The sequence below is a fragment of the Mytilus trossulus genome, chromosome 14 (genome assembly GCF_036588685.1).
Source record: "Mytilus trossulus isolate FHL-02 chromosome 14, PNRI_Mtr1.1.1.hap1, whole genome shotgun sequence".
NCBI lineage: Eukaryota > Metazoa > Mollusca > Bivalvia > Mytilida > Mytilidae > Mytilus > Mytilus trossulus.
The window spans coordinates 61,756,258-61,772,517 of record NC_086386.1 but is presented as its reverse complement, the minus strand read 5'-3'; the positions used below and the strand labels follow the sequence as shown (position 1 = coordinate 61,772,517).

Here is a 16,260-nt window from a genome sequence, read left to right as displayed (position 1 = left end):
TTTTACTAAATGTTGTCTTCTGTCAGCATCAAGATTTAGGTCAACGTCCACTTTTCTCACTGAAACGATAAGATCGTATCTTTATCATACATGATATCATTGACGTATGAATGCTACTGTTAAAGATGCTTATTTTAATGATACTAGAATTTGAAAATCCAAAAGTTTCTGTGAAAACAAAATTAAAAAAGTATTCAAACAGAAAATCAGGCATTTGTGTAAGGTTTGTAACTGATTTTTATAGTTTGTTCATATTTTGCCTTGTTTCCCCACTGTCCCATGTTAGCAGGAAGCCTGGGCCCTGGTAACATGTTTAACCCCGCCAGATTCTGTATGTGCCTGTCTAAAGTCAGAAGCCTGTAATTCAGTAGTTCTCGTTTGTTGCTGTATATCATATTTGTTTCATGGTTCATTGTTTTTAACCTAAATCAAGCCTTTAGCTTTCTCGATTGAATTGTTTTACATTTGTCATAGCCGGTTTGCTCATTGATGAAGGCCGTACGGTGACCTATAGTTGTAAGCATCTATGTCATTTGGTCTCAGGTGGAAAGTCGTCTCATTCATAATCATACCACATCTTCGGTCTTTTTTATTTTTAAATTATTTAAATATTTATCATGCATTGTTAGTCAAAAGAATCTAGTTTTACGTGCACATACTGTAAGGAAATATAAATCATTTAGTTGTTCTTGCTATTTGTATATACGTAGTTTGGCTTTGCACACAATATTCCAATCTTCAGAAAACCGTAAAGTTGTATATGTCACAAACAACAACAGGAAGATAGGGAAAAAAAGCAACCGCTAATGATGTACTTGACAGACATATGATTTAGATGTTTCAAAACACATTGAATTGGGAGCCAATTTTTTGTTCGTTTCCTGAACCTGAACAGAAACTGCCAACATGTCTGAATTCACATCATTTTGTGGGAGAGGGTTTGTGCCACTTATCCTATATATTGTGTATACTGTTGCATGGCCTGAACACTACATATCAATATTATGTTTAAACCTCAATATTAAATAAATACATTAATATCTTCAATTTTTCACTTATTCTTACAACATTTGTATAAACTTCAAGATTATCTAAAGTGAACATTGATTGGTTAAATATTTCTCAGTGTGTTTGAATTTGTTTGTTAGCTTTTTGGTCATGAATGTTTGTCTCTAATATTTAATTAACTGTGCATTTGTATTCAGATATCGCAGATCAAATGTATTCGTTCATTGTGTAATCATACGTTTTTTGATTGAATGTTTGCACCTGTCCTAAGTCAGGAATCTGATGTACAGTAGTTGTCGTTTGTTTATGTAATATATACGTGATTCTCGTTTCTCGTTTTGTTAATTTAAATTAGACCCTTGGTTTTCCCGTTTAAATGGTTTGGGGCTCTTTATAGTTTGTTGTTCGGTGTGAGCCAAGGCTCCGTGTTGAAGGCCATACTTTAACCTATAATGGTTTAATTTTTGAATTGTTATTTGGATGGAGAGTTGTCTCATTGGCACTCACACCACATCTTCCTATATCTATTTGGTGAATTTACTGTCTTCTAATTGGTTAAAAGTATTTTATTTTCAACTTGTCAATTTTTATGGCGACACGCCCCTTTTACCTGAACTACTTTTTTTCATTTTGAACCTTACATTAACTTTTTACCGTTTACATTTTACATAATCCGCTCAATTAATTTTATGAATCAATAAATTCAAAATAAATAATAACCATTCATTAAATATCTTACATGTCGGTCAAAGTAACTACCTACAAGCAAATTCATCTTGAGCATAATTTTGACTTATTCTAAGAAGAATGATATATAATGAACATAATTCCTTAAATAACTTAAATACAAAGAAATCATATTATTTGGTTTGTTATCTTAAACTTACCAACATTGCAATCCATCACAGCACTTTCCCTGTAAAAAAGCAAAACACTTGATCAATTTCATACGTCCGAAGCGCTTCTCTGGATTTACATTCACCAGAAACACTCCAAGCCGAATATGTGAAATGCGTAGAAATATAAGGACCGAAAACGTCATGTTAAAAAGCTATTAATCAAATATAACCTAAAAGAAATTGCCAAATCCATCTAATGCCAACTTAGTTAAATGGGATTACAGTACATATCATCAAAGCATCATAATAATTAGTTATTGAATTTGCAGTTGAACTTATTTTTAGTACTGTATTCATCCGTAAATATGTCTGACGTTCTTTGAAGAAAGGTTTTTGATTTCCCTTTCATGTATTCTTTTTATAAAGGCAGTCATAATTTTCGATGAATTCTTTTTATTTTTTTTGAAGATTTTCTGAAAGACAAATATTCATATGTTTGATTTTTGTTTTACGTTTAATTTGTTGATCGATTATTAATATTTTTCATTTGATTATGTATTATTATTTTTCAATCTATTGCACTTAACTAGATATGTCCATCCTACTCCTAACATTTTGTTTTTGTGATTTTTTTATAGCCATATTACTTACATGGATCCGGTCCAATTATCGCAGTTGGTGTACAACAAAACCTGTTGCCACAACAGCGGCTTATATCTTTGGTTCCATCACAGGTTTCACCTTCGCTCATACACGTAGAACCATCAGGACATGTGTCTAGATATAAACGGATAAGGGATTAAAAAGATTTCTCATATCGGAAACAGCTTTGTGATGAATAAAAAGATTTGTTTAATCTAAGTTCATATTTCAAAGGTGCAAATATACCAGAATCACAAAAAAGGTAAACAAAATAAAACAAAATAAAACAAAACCACCAGTTATGTAAAGTTGAACTGGAAAAAAAATGATAAAAAACCTAACCATTCTAAACTGATATGTACTTAATTGGTCGGTCGGGATAAATACATCCTGGATAACTACTTCCGAATATGCAGCACCAATAAAGTATTACATGTGTCAGTTTGTTTATACTGGACAGTTTTCTTTTTTATTGATTAAATTAATATCATTATTCTATTCATAAGGTAAACGAACACAATATCATTGTTTGTCTCAACTGTAAAGGAATAGCAAATCAAAATTATAACATCTTGTAACAACATCGTACAGATGGGTGCAGTCCTAACCTATGCAGCAAGTAAACTTGATAACCAGTCATTATGACTGGTTAAAATTCACCTGTGACCAGATTTTAGACTGCTCTGACCATTGATTGATATAGTCTAGTGTATTATTTTTACAGTTTTAATACTATTAAACTTATAAACGATTTTATGTAAACTATTTGAAAACGAAACCGATAAGAATAAGCTTCTATTGAACATAATTTCCTATCTGTTTTATTACGATGCTCGGGGACTATACAGATTGATCAATATTTTAAATCTGATAACTACTTAACAGTTCACTCCAAAATGAACATGTGTTCAAAGTTGACATGACAACAAACTACACTAAAACACTGTATCCTACTGAAAACAAAAATTTAAGTTTACCCGATACGAGAGGAATTGATTATCAGACAGACGGACGCATATACAGAAAAACATAATGCCCCTCCTATTAAAGACGAAAATAACGACAAATTAGCATAACAATTCAACTGACTTTGTTTGCGCATAAGTTCATATTACATTGCCAAGAGAGAAAGTGTAAGACTGGTCATCTTAGCGTGCATTACAGAATACGTTTACACTGTTGACGCACTCGGTCGCGCGTATCTTAAAGTTTGTATATGTCTCTTCGTTTTCGGTTGTTGTCTTCATTTGTCTGTTCTTTAACAATTTTAGAGATTGCACATTGGTAAACTAATGTTTTTTTAGTTTATATCATGAAAATTCCATATTTTGATTATATTTACCGAATTAAATTTTAAATTTAAATGTTGAAAATATGGAAGCCACAGAATATCTTCAAAATTATTAAGCTTTGCGTATGTGAACCGTTCATTTCTCACATTTGTATTCATGGCTAGCATATAGGCCTTGACATTAGTTATGCTGGTCGATAATCAATGTTACAATAATTATTGCAAAATAAATTCGTTACTTACCAGTACATTTGCAACATGCCTTCCCACAATTGCACCTGACAGATAGTTTTTCCACATTACCTCCAAAATATGGACATGTGTTAGAATCTGAACAATTTCCACCTCGTTCGGTACATGCAAAGTTCGATTTGCCTGTAATTTAATAACAAATTATTTTAGAGATGATAAGTAAATCAAACCCTGTAATACTACGAAAATCTTCAATAGGAAGCATATTATAACCGTGTTGAATTGATCACTGCTTTAACTAGATAGTTAAGACAATGACCAGAAGTATAACGATCAAAAGGGAAACAACCTGCAAAATCACTCCACAGAAAAAAGTAACAATTAAAGTCAGATTCTTAATAAAAACTGTCAATTATTTCACATATCTAAACTAAGTTATAAACGTACTTTGTTTTAAACATTTGTATTGAATAACATTTTGATACAATTATGTGTTAGTGTTTCTTAAAAAAAGGATGAAATTAAATTATAAATCACAATAAATTGATTGGTATCGGAAAACAATACTGAACAATACTTTCCTTCCGATATAATTTCGATGTTTGCTAAATTTACTTGTTTATTGCCTTTCAGTCCAGATATAAAACGACGAAGAAACAACCCACAAAATCTCTTCACAGAAAAATATTTTAACAACAATTTAACAAGACGAGCCGAAAAATCCTATTCCTCAAAGAATATCAATTATTCAAAAGACGTTGATGAATAGAATATGGAAATCGTACAAATTGACAGTAATCAGTGAACAAATGGTGCACTTATGTTAAACATGTTGCACAATGTATTTAAAACTTAAAAATGAGGGACAAAAGATACAAAAGGGACAGTCAAACTCATAATTCGAAAATAAACTGACAACGCCATGGCTAAAAATGAAAAAAGACAAACAGACAAACAATAGTACACATGACACAACATAGAAAACTAAAGAATAAACAACACGAACCCCACCAAAAACTAGGGGTGATCTCAGGTGCTCCAGAAGGGTTAGCAGATCCTGCTCAACATGTGGCACCCGTCGTGTTGCTTATGTGATAAAAATCCGGTAAATAGTCTATTTCGGTAGGTCAAATTCATGAAAGAGAAGCATGTTAAGTTGTGCTTGAATTTGATTTGTTAAACCAACCAATAAGCTACATGTATGCAACAACCTCTGCGTACATCGATATATATTTGTATCTTTTATCATTATCAAAAAATCCTTTACAATAAACACTTACCTTTAGACTGACAAATCATTGTTATTGCCACTACTAAAACGATCAGAGCTGTTTTCTCCATATTAACTAATTGAAAGGTAATTCAGAGGATGCCGGATAAGACGATTGTTGTAGCTAAAATATCTATATTGATTCGGATCAATGGACCAATAAGGAAATTATGTTGCATTATGGGAGTGTTATTGCTGTTGGTTTTTGATTGGTTCCTACGTGGGAATTACATGATGATGATAGATGTGCTAAACGTCCTTGACAACCAAAGGCAAAGGACGTTGGTTTTATTATCTTTATGAAATTTCAATAATAGAAATATAACCACTGCTTTCTACAGATAAAATATTTTTAATAGCAACATATCTATATTTACAATGATAAAATCATTTTCAATCATCAAAGGTATCGTTCCAACAAATTGAGACAGTACATGACCGCTCTGGTGCGTTTAACTGACATGAAACAACACATAAAATACAAGAAATTTCGTTACAATTATTGCATTATAGATCTTAATACGGTCGGAATTACACCTATGAATGAATGACTGAAAGTTGGAGGCTACGAGGTGAGGATTTCGAATTTGCGTTTCTGTTTGTTTTCTGTAGTTTTCTAGTTTTCCTATTCTGCATGTTATTTTAACATGTTTGCCATCATAATTGAACTTTCCCGTTTGTTTCTTTAGGGTGTTTATTTGGTTTCTTTCGGCAACTTAATTCATTTTGAAAGGATATTATGTCTTTGCCTATTTACAAAAAAATATTTATACTAATTACATCTTTTTCAAATGTATATAAGTAAATTACTATGTAAATCGAATTGTGGTCCTAGTTTGGCATGTTACTTCAATGAAATTCAGTTAAATACTTAGTAAGAATTTGTTTCAATGATATGTGGGATAGTTGCAACCAATCAAATATTGATTAAACTATCAATATGTATAAAAAGTGGAATAACATAACTTATTCCAACATGAATAAGACAGTTGGTTCACAGAAGTTGTTATCATTCGTTTTATGCATTTGATCATAAAACGAATACGTGCGTCTTGCGTAAAAATTTAAATCATGATATCTATGATGAGTTTATTTAAAACCACTGGGTCGATGCCACTGCTGGTGGAGTTTTTATTCCCTGATGGTATCACCAGCACTTCTGTGTTGACATTTATTATCATTGATATGCTTATAATTAAAAGTTAACTGTTGATAAAACTTAGATTGTTTGAAATACTAAGGCTTATTTTCCTCAGATATAGATTACCGTAGCTGTATGTGGAATTTTTGGTCCTCAATGCTCTTCAACTTGGTACTTTTGTAGGCCTTTTAAACTTTGTTTTATTCGATCGTCACTAATGAGTCTTTTGTAGACGAAACGCGCGTCTGGCGTAAATACAAAATCTAAATCCTGGTATCTATGATGAGTTAATTTACAGAAAATGCAATATTTGATTTATTCATTTGTATAATATATCATTTTGATATTGATAAGATATGCTAATATATATTCAGATATAAAAGCAAATTAAAAGTACAGCAAATTAAAAGTACTTTTAATTAATGATACAAGCTAATTTTGCAAAAATAAATAGTGACAGGCTTAATTTTTCATTGTTATTCATTTTCTAATTGATTATTCAAATTATGTAATTCTTGATGGTGTAGGTGTAACATATTTGTTACTTCGTCATCAATATAATGTGCAGAAACTGCAATATTTGATTTATTCATTTGTATAATATGTCATTTTAATATTGATATGATATTCTTATATATATTCAGATATAAAAGCAATATAAAAGTGCAGCAAATTAAAAGTACTTTTAATTAATGATACAAGCTAATTTTGCAAAAATGAATACTGACAGGCTTGTTTACATTGTTAAGCATTTTCTAATTGATTATGCAAATTATGTAATTCTTGATGGTGTAGGTGTAACATATTTCTTACGTCGTCATCAATATATTTATTATTCTATCATCAGCGGAATTTCACATGTATCTTTCTATGTATTAAAATATAAATAATAATTATATACATATTATTAGTTATTATAATATATTTTTTCCTGATCTGCGCAGTATCGTCTGGTTGGTCACTTTTATAGACTTCTATATATATATAAATTGTATAAATAAAGATTTTGATAGAGTCTCAATTTGAATTGACATGATTCATTTGACATCGTGCTATTATTGAAGAAGGATATCTGTTATCCGAAATATCTAATATTTGTATATTTTATAGTTATTTTATGGTGATGTTGTACCCTTTTTGACTTGTTATATATATATATATATATCTATATAAGTACGTCTGAGTCAGTGACAACCCTACAACAGATGTATCCATCGGATCGCCATCAATGATGGTGATACATGGCTGTGTACATAATGTATATACAACTCGTCTAAACATCAACCCAACAATGTTAGATCTGTAAATTTGCTTTTGCAAATGTTTGGTTCTTCCCTCGCCGGGATTCGAACCCATGCTACTGTGATATCGTGACACCAAATCGCCTGCACTGCAGCCGTCGTGCTAGACCACATGACCACCTGGGCTCTCAAAAAAAGAGCTTTCGGTGGCCATATGTTACCTTTCCACGTCAGTTTTAATCTAGCGGCGTACTACAGTACATGATATATAAGGCATGAAGATGTTATTGTTACAGATCAGCTAAATTATCTATAGTAAAGGATCCTACAAATTAATGTTAGATACAGTCACAGAAAATAATTATATTCATAAGTACGTCTGAGTCAGTGACAACCCTACAACAGATGTATCCATCGGATCGCCATCAATGATGGTGATACATGGCTGTGTACATAATGTATATACAACTCGTCTAAACATCAACCCAACAATGTTAGATCTGTAAATTTGCTTTCGCAAATTTTTGGTTCTTCCCTCGCTGGGATTCGAACCCATGCTACTGTGATATCGTGACACCAAATCGCCTGCACTGCAGCCGTCCCGCTAGACCACACGACCACCTGGGCTCTCAAAAAAAGAGCTTTTGGTGGCCATATGTTACCTTTCCACGTCAGTTTTAATCTAGCGGCGTACTACAGTACATGATATATAAGGCATGAAGATGTTATTGTTACAGATCAGCTAAATTATCTATAGTAAAGGATACTACAAATTAATGTAAGATACAGTCACAGAAAATAATTATATTCATAAGTACGTCTGAGTCAGTGACAAACCTACAACAGATGTATCCACCGGATCGCCATCAATGATGGTGATACATGGCTGTGTACATAATGTATATACAACTCGTCTAAACATCAACCCAACAATGTTAGATCTGTAAATTTGCTTTCGCAAATTTTTGGTTCTTCCCTCGCCGGGATTCGAACCCATGCTACTGTGATATCGTGACACCAAATCGCCTGCACTGCAGCCGTCCCGCTAGACCACACGACCACCTGGGCTCTCAAAAAAAGAGCTTTCGGTGGCCATATATTACCTTTCCACTTCAGTTTTAATCTAGCGGCGTACTACAGTACATGATATATAAGGCATGAAGATGTTATTCTTACTGATCAGCTAAATTATCTATAGTAAAGGATCCTTCAAATTAATGTAAGATACAGTCACAGAAAATAATTATATTCATAAGTACGTCTGAGTCAGTCACAACCCTATAACAGATGTATCCATCGGATCGCCATCAATGATGGTGATACATGGCTGTGTACATAATGTATATACAACTCATCTAAACATCAACCCAACAATGTTAGATCTGTAAATTTGCTTTCGCAAATTTTTGGTTCTTCCCTCGACGGGATTCGAACCCATGCTACTGTGATATCGTGACACCAAATCGCCTGCACTGCAGCCGTCCCGCTACACCACACGACGACCTGGGCTCTCAAAAAAAGAGCTTTCGGTGGCCATATGTTACCTTTCCACGTCAGTTTTAATCTAGCGGCGTACTACAGTACATGATATATAAGGCATGAAAATGTTATTGTTACAGACCAGCTAAATTATCTATAGTAAGGGATCCTACAAATTAATGTAAGATACAGTCACAGAAAATAATTATATTCATAAGTACGTCTGAGTCAGTGACAACCCTACAACAGATGTATCCATCGGATCACCATCAATGATGGTTATACATGGCTGTGTACATAATGTATATACAACTCGTCTAAAGATCAACCCAACAATGTTAGATCTGTAAATTTGCTTTCGCAAATTTTTGGTTCTTCCCTCGCCGGGATTCGAACCCATGCTACTGTAATATCGTGACACCAAATCGCCTGCACTGCAGCCGTCCCGCTTGACCTAACATTGTTGGGTTGGTGTTTAGACGAGTTGTATATACATTATGAACACAGCCATGTATCATCATCATTGATGGCGATCCGATGGATACATCTGTTGTAGGGTTGTCACTGACTCAGACGTACTTATGAATATAATTATTTTCTGTGACTGTATCTTACATTAATTTGTAGGATCCTTTACTATAGATAATTAAGCTGATCTGTAACAATAACATCTTCATGCCTTATATATCATGTACTGTAGTACGCCGCTAGATAAAAACTGACGTGGAAAGGTAACATATGGCCACCGAAAGCTCTTTTTTTTGACAGCCCAGGTGGTCGTGTGGTCTAGCGGGACGGCTGCAGTGCAGGCGATTTGGTGTCACGATATCACAGTAGCATGGGTTCGAATCCCGGCGAGGGAAGAACCAAAAATTTGCGAAAGCAAATTTACAGATCTAACATTGTTGGGTTGATGTTTAGACGAGTTGTATATACATTATGTACACAGCCATGTATCACCATCATTGATGGCGATCCGATGGATACATCTGTTGTAGGGTTGTCACTGACTCAGACGTACTTATGAATATAATTATTTTCTGTGACTGTATCTTACATTAATTTGTAGGATCCTTTACTATAGATATTTTAGCTGATCTGTTGTAACAATAACATCTTCATGCCTTATATATCATGTACTGTAGTACGCCGCTAGATTAAAACTGACGTGGAAAGGTAACATATGGCCACCGAAAGCTCTTTTTTTTTTTGAGAGCCCAGGTGGTCGTGTGGTCTAGTGGGACGGCTGCAGTGCAGGCGATTTGGTGTCACGATATCACAGTAGCATGGGTTCGAATCCCAGCGAGGGAAGAACCAAAAATTTGCGAAAGCAAATTTACAGATCTAACATTGTTGGGTTGATGTTTAGACGAGTTGTATATACATTATGTACACAGCCATGTATCACCATCATTGATGGCGATCCGATGGATACATCTGTTGTAGGGTTGTCACTGACTCAGACGTACTTATGAATATAATTATTTTCTGTGACTGTATTTTACATTAATTTGTAGGATCCTTTACTATAGATAATTTAGCTGATCTGTTGTAACAATAACATCTTCATGCCTTATATATCATGTACTGTAGTACGCCGCTAGATTAAAACTGACGTGGAAAGGTAACATATGGCCACCGAAAGCTCTTTTTTGTGAGAGCCCAGGTGGTCGTGTGGTCTAGCGGGACGGCTGCAGTGCAGGCGATTTGGTGTCACGATATCACAGTAGCATGGGTTCGAATCCCGGCGAGGGAAGAACCAAAAATTTGCGAAAGCAAATTTACAGATCTAACATTGATGGGTTGATGTTTAGACGAGTTGTATATATATATATATATATAGACTATTTGGTGTCATGATATCTCAGTAGCATTGGTTCGAATCCCGGCGAGGGAAGAACAAAATATTTGCGAAATAATGTTGGGTTGATGTTTAATCGAGTTGTATAATACAGAATGTACACAGCCATGTATCACTATCACTGCTGGTGATCCAATGGATGAGTCTGTTGTAGAGTTCAGACGTATTTATCAATAAAAAATTTTAAGTGACTGTATCTTACATAATTTTTTAAGATCCTTTACTCATGTTACTATAGATAATTTTGCTGATCTGAAAAAATTACATCTTCATGCCTTTTATAACATGTACTGTAGTACAACGCTAGATTAAAACTGACGTGAAAAGATAACACCCGGCCATCGAGAGCTTCATTTTTATGAAGTTTAGGTGGTCGTGTGGTCTAGTGCGCCTGTAACAGGCGATTTGGTGTCACGATATCTTCTCAGTAGCATGGGTTTGAATCCCGGCGAGGGAAGAACAAAAAAATTGCGAAAGCAAATTTACACAAAAAATGAACAAATTGAGACAGTACACGACTGCTCTGATGCGTATAACTGACATGAAACAACATATGAAATACAAGAAATTTCGTTACAATTAATTCATATTATATCTTAATACGGTCGGAATTATACATATGTATGAATGAATCAAAGTTGGAGGCTACGTGGTTAAGATTTCGAGTTTGCGTTTAGTTTGTTTTCAGCAGTTTTCTAGTTTATCTATTTTGCATGTTTTTTTTGTCATTTTTGCCATCATAATTGAACTTTCCCTTTTGTTTCTTTGTGGTGTTTATATGGTGTTTTTTTTTTTGGCAACTTAATTCATTTTGAAAGCATATTATGTCTTTGCCTATTTATACTTATTGCATATTATCAAATGTATTTTTGTAACTTACTATGTAAATCGAGGTGTGGCCCTAGTTTGGCATTTTACTTCAATGAAATTCAGTAAAATACTTAATAATTAGTACAAATATGTCTTCTTTTTTTTATATTAAGGATAGATTTCAGAATCATAACCATTCATTTGAAATTTGAATACGAAATAACAATACGGTATAACATTAGTGTTTATCAGTGCGTATCATTTAGTAAAAAAGAAATTTCTTCAAAATGTAAAATCTTTACCACGTTTATATATTAAAAAAAAATCGAATTTCGAACATAGTGCTTTGCTGCTCCCTCTTAGTTGTTATAGAAATCATTCGTTGTTCTCTAATTATCAATAAGTATATTCTACAAAACCTAAACTATTTTAAATTATTGAATCTGTTAAATTACAGATTTGATATATCTATTGGACAAATATACTAACTCATGATGTCAGTATAATACAAATACACAGCTGCTGGTGAATTTTTATCCCAACAAAATACATTGTACTTTTAAACATATGTTCCTTGTCTGGAAATATGTCTAGCTATCTGATCAATAATTGTTTATTATTTCATAACAAAACGGTCATTAACAAATAACATAGACGATACTAAATGAGCATTTCGACAATGAATGTCCCTCCAGTAATACTCGAGTAAAAACAATTGAATATCAAAAACCTTAAACAATATGAAAAGCTTATCAACAAGGGTCTAAACTCTATCCACATCGAATTAGGAATCTTTTGTCCCTGAGGCATAAAGCTAAATTAGTTAAGATTTCCCTTAGTAAACACTTAATTTAAGGAAACTTCGTGCCTTTTTACCTAAGTGGTATGCATTAAAAATCTTAACAAAAGTTTTTTCTCGGTAAAATCTTAGTTTATATTTCGTTTGAGATTACACAAAATAACAATTTAAATTTAATTCAGAATATTCCCAAAATCACATTTAATCTACAAGAGATAACAGAGGATAGTTATACACTTTCTCTCAATCCTTGTGTCGTAATCTCGCTATTCTGTATTTTTACGAAGCTCGCAGTTTTAACATGCATGGAATTTATGCAATTGTTTTGTTTTAATTTCTCTGTTCATGCATAAATACCATTAAGGCGTTTTGTTAAAATACTTCATCTGGTATCGAGTGTAAGATTACAACAGTAGGACGAAAGCCATGGGGATTTTTCGGTATGCAAAATTCTTCAGGGACTAGGACATCGTTCTTATTGATAAGCATGTACGTTGTGTAGTTTTATTCTAAAGATAAAGGGATTTTTTTTTACCACGTTTATATATTAAAAAAGAATATACAATATCGAACATTTTACTTTGTTTCTCCCTCTTGGTTGTTATATAAATCATTTGTTGTTTTCTAATTATCAATAATTATATTCTACAAAACCTAAACTGTTTGATTGAATCTGTTAAATTTTAGATTTGATATATCTATTGGACATATAATTTTACTAACGCGTGCTGTTAGTATAATACAAATACTCCCACAGACTTGTTTTAATTACAACTGTTGGTGAATTTCTATCCCAACAAAATGCATTGTACTTTTAAACAAATATTCTATGTCTGGCTATTTGTCTAGCTATCTGATCAATAATTGTTTATCATTTCAGACCAAACGGTCATTAACAAAAAACATACATGTAGACAGTATTACATGAGCATTTCGACAATGAATGTCTTCAGTAATCCTCGAGTAAAACCAATAAAATATCCAAAACCTTAAACAAGATATAAAAAGCTTATCAAAAAGGTAATAAACTCAATCCACATCAAATAAGGAATCCTGGTCCCTGAGACATATTGCTTATTAAGTTAGGATTTTCCTTAGTAAACACTTAATTTAAGGAGACTCCGTTGTTTTTTACCAAAGTGCTATGCATAAAAAATCTAAACAACAGTTTTTTCTCAGTAAAATCTAAGTTTATATTTCGTTTGAGAATTACACAAAATCTCAATGTAAATTTTATTCAGAATATTCCCAAAATCACATTTAATCAACAAATCCAAGAGATAACAGAGGATAGTTATACACTTTCATTCAACCCTTGTGTCGCAATCTCGATATTGTGTATTCTTACGAAGCTTGCAGTTTTAACACGCACGGAATTTATGCAATTGTTTTGTTTTAATTTCTCTGTTCATGCATTAAAGCTTTTCGTTGAAATACACCAACTGGTATCGAGTGTTAGTATACAACAGTAGGAAGGAAGCCATGGGGATTTTTCGGCATGCAAAATTCTTCAGGGACTAGGACATCGTTCTTATTGATAAGCATGTACGTTGTGTAGTTTTATTCTAAATGTAAAGGGAAAATTCTCCATGAATTTGTTGCACTAACTGGTACAAAATCAATAAAGTTTTAAGACGTACCCCATGGAATATGAAGTTGATGTAACATACTCATAATATTTAATGTAGGTACATGGTATACCGCAATCTTGGATTGTACTATCGAAGTACATAATCAGTCTGGTTATCTGCCAAAATCCGCAAAGTTGAAGACAGATGTGCAATGTTATTGGTAAGACTGTTTATTTATATAAAGAAAACTAGCTAATTTATTGCATTATCCAAATATTTAAACAACTACCAAACATTTGTGCTTAATGATCATTTTTTTTTCAATTCAACCATTTAAGGTGAGATAACTCTTTAAGTAAAAAAATATTCTGGTCCGATTGGGAAACTTTTATTTTTTTACTTGTAGCAAGAAAACAAGTCCGGAGACACCATTTTTTCTTTCCAATTTCTAAAAACAATCTAAAAAACCTCTCTTTTCACAATTTTTTTCAAATTTTTATCTCAAAGATTTCTTTTTATTCACAAAAAAATGTTTTTGCATGATTATTCCATGCAAATTTAGATAGTTTTCAACGACTAAGTTAAGTTTCAAAAACTTGAAAAATAGCACTGTGACCTTTCTTTTTTGTTATATTTATGAAAAGAGCATACAAAAATCTGTATTTTAGAAAAATATATGACAAATTTTATCTCGGGAAACTTATTCCTATGATCTACCTTAAACCACATTAATTTTTTTCATATTTCCTTAAATATTTCGTGATATATTGCTGTTAACGAAAATATATGAAATTTTGAATTATGCATAGAAGGAAGAACCTTAATTATCTAAATAAATTATGGTGTATTCGAAAGATTCAAATAATTTTGCATGTTTAGTATGACTGCTATCTTTTCCCAAAAATCTACCAAAAATGCATGAAGTTTTTAGTCATAGTCTTAGAAGTTTATGCATTGGAATCTTTCAAGTACAATATTTATTCGGATATATGCTTAGATTATGATAATACCTTACAGTCAACATAGGAAGCGGATAATGTGTGTTTGGAGGACTTTGATTTAAAAAAAGACCCTGTTTTCATTTAAATTCATGGAGAATAAAAAAACCTTAATGCATATATTTTTTTCACTGACCCCCCTACACCCCTCTCTCTTAACTTAATTTGGGAAAAAATGATTGATTCAAAAGGATATGTATAAAATTGATGTCAACTAAAGAAAACTTGCAGCAATTTTGATCCCCCACCCTAAAACTATTTGAATAAAGTTTTTGTTATCCTTCATTGATTTTACTCAACTAAGGGAATTCTAACTGCAATTTATGTTTATCGATTTCATGAATACGGGCCCAGGGTGATGCATGAGAAAGACATATTCCTTAATTCACGATTGATTGCCAAAAAAAAAAACCCAACATATCAAATGTCATGAAAACGACTATGTGAGTTTGTCTGATGCAAGTACTGAAGTGCTTCCTATTGCTACCTTCGGAAACGAATAGACAACCAGGAGAGGTATCGACCAACGAATCGAGACAGTTCAGTGAGGTCGTTGATACAACTCAGAATAAAGAAACTGAATGGGTCTATCAACGCCAATGCTACGTCAATCTGTAAAGACCCAAATGTTGCAAAACATTTATCCTACCTCCATGACAAATATGTTGTTGTCCCCGCAGATAAAGCTCCAAGCAACATCGTTTTTGACTGTGAAACTCATTACATTAACTGATTGACTAACGAATTAGGTAGTGGCAATTCACATGGAAACTCAACATATACCCATGACACTTACAAAAGAGGAAATCCTGGGTAAGCATAGGTCTGTTCTATGTTCCTTATGAATTTAAAGAAAAGATGAAGAAATAGATCTTCCATCACTGCATTGGATACATAAACTACATAAGTGCCCTTACACACAACGGTATATTGCTGGGTCTTCCAAGTGCTCAACGTAACCTCTTTCTAAATTATTCACATCAATTGTATCAGCAATCAAAGATGGGTTTCAAAGTTATCGTAACACTGCCTATTCTAGAGGTGGCGTTAATCAGATGTTGATACTTAAAAATTCCAAAGGTCTTTTAAAATCCAAAGATTTTGTAAAGTACATGCAA

General features: G+C 32.8%; 1 protein-coding gene across 1 annotated transcript; it reads right to left on the bottom strand.

Annotated features, from left to right (window-relative positions):
* On the bottom strand, positions 1 to 5,363 carry LOC134696546 (uncharacterized). The gene is made up of 5 exons (XM_063558394.1): positions 5,253 to 5,363; positions 4,024 to 4,155; positions 2,499 to 2,624; positions 1,896 to 1,924; positions 1 to 59 (listed from the first exon to the last, which is right to left on the bottom strand). The coding sequence occupies exons 1-4, from the start codon at positions 5,311 to 5,313 to the stop codon at positions 1,911 to 1,913; spliced, it is 333 nt and encodes a 110-aa protein (XP_063414464.1). The 5' UTR covers positions 5,314 to 5,363; the 3' UTR covers positions 1 to 59; positions 1,896 to 1,910.
* Between the last annotated feature and the right edge of the window lie 10,897 nt (positions 5,364 to 16,260).

Bases quoted from the DNA above. Each gene is read 5' to 3' on its own strand.
- LOC134696546 (XM_063558394.1), bottom strand. From the start codon at position 5,313: ATGGAGAAAACAGCTCTGATCGTTTTAGTAGTGGCAATAACAATGATT. The intron at 4,156-5,252 runs GTAAGTGTTTAT...ATTAAATTACAG, and splicing joins AATGATTTGTCAGTCTAAAG to GCAAATCGAACTTTGCATGT. The intron at 2,625-4,023 runs GTAAGTAACGAA...GTTTATATCTAG, and splicing joins GGCATGTTGCAAATGTACTG to ACACATGTCCTGATGGTTCT.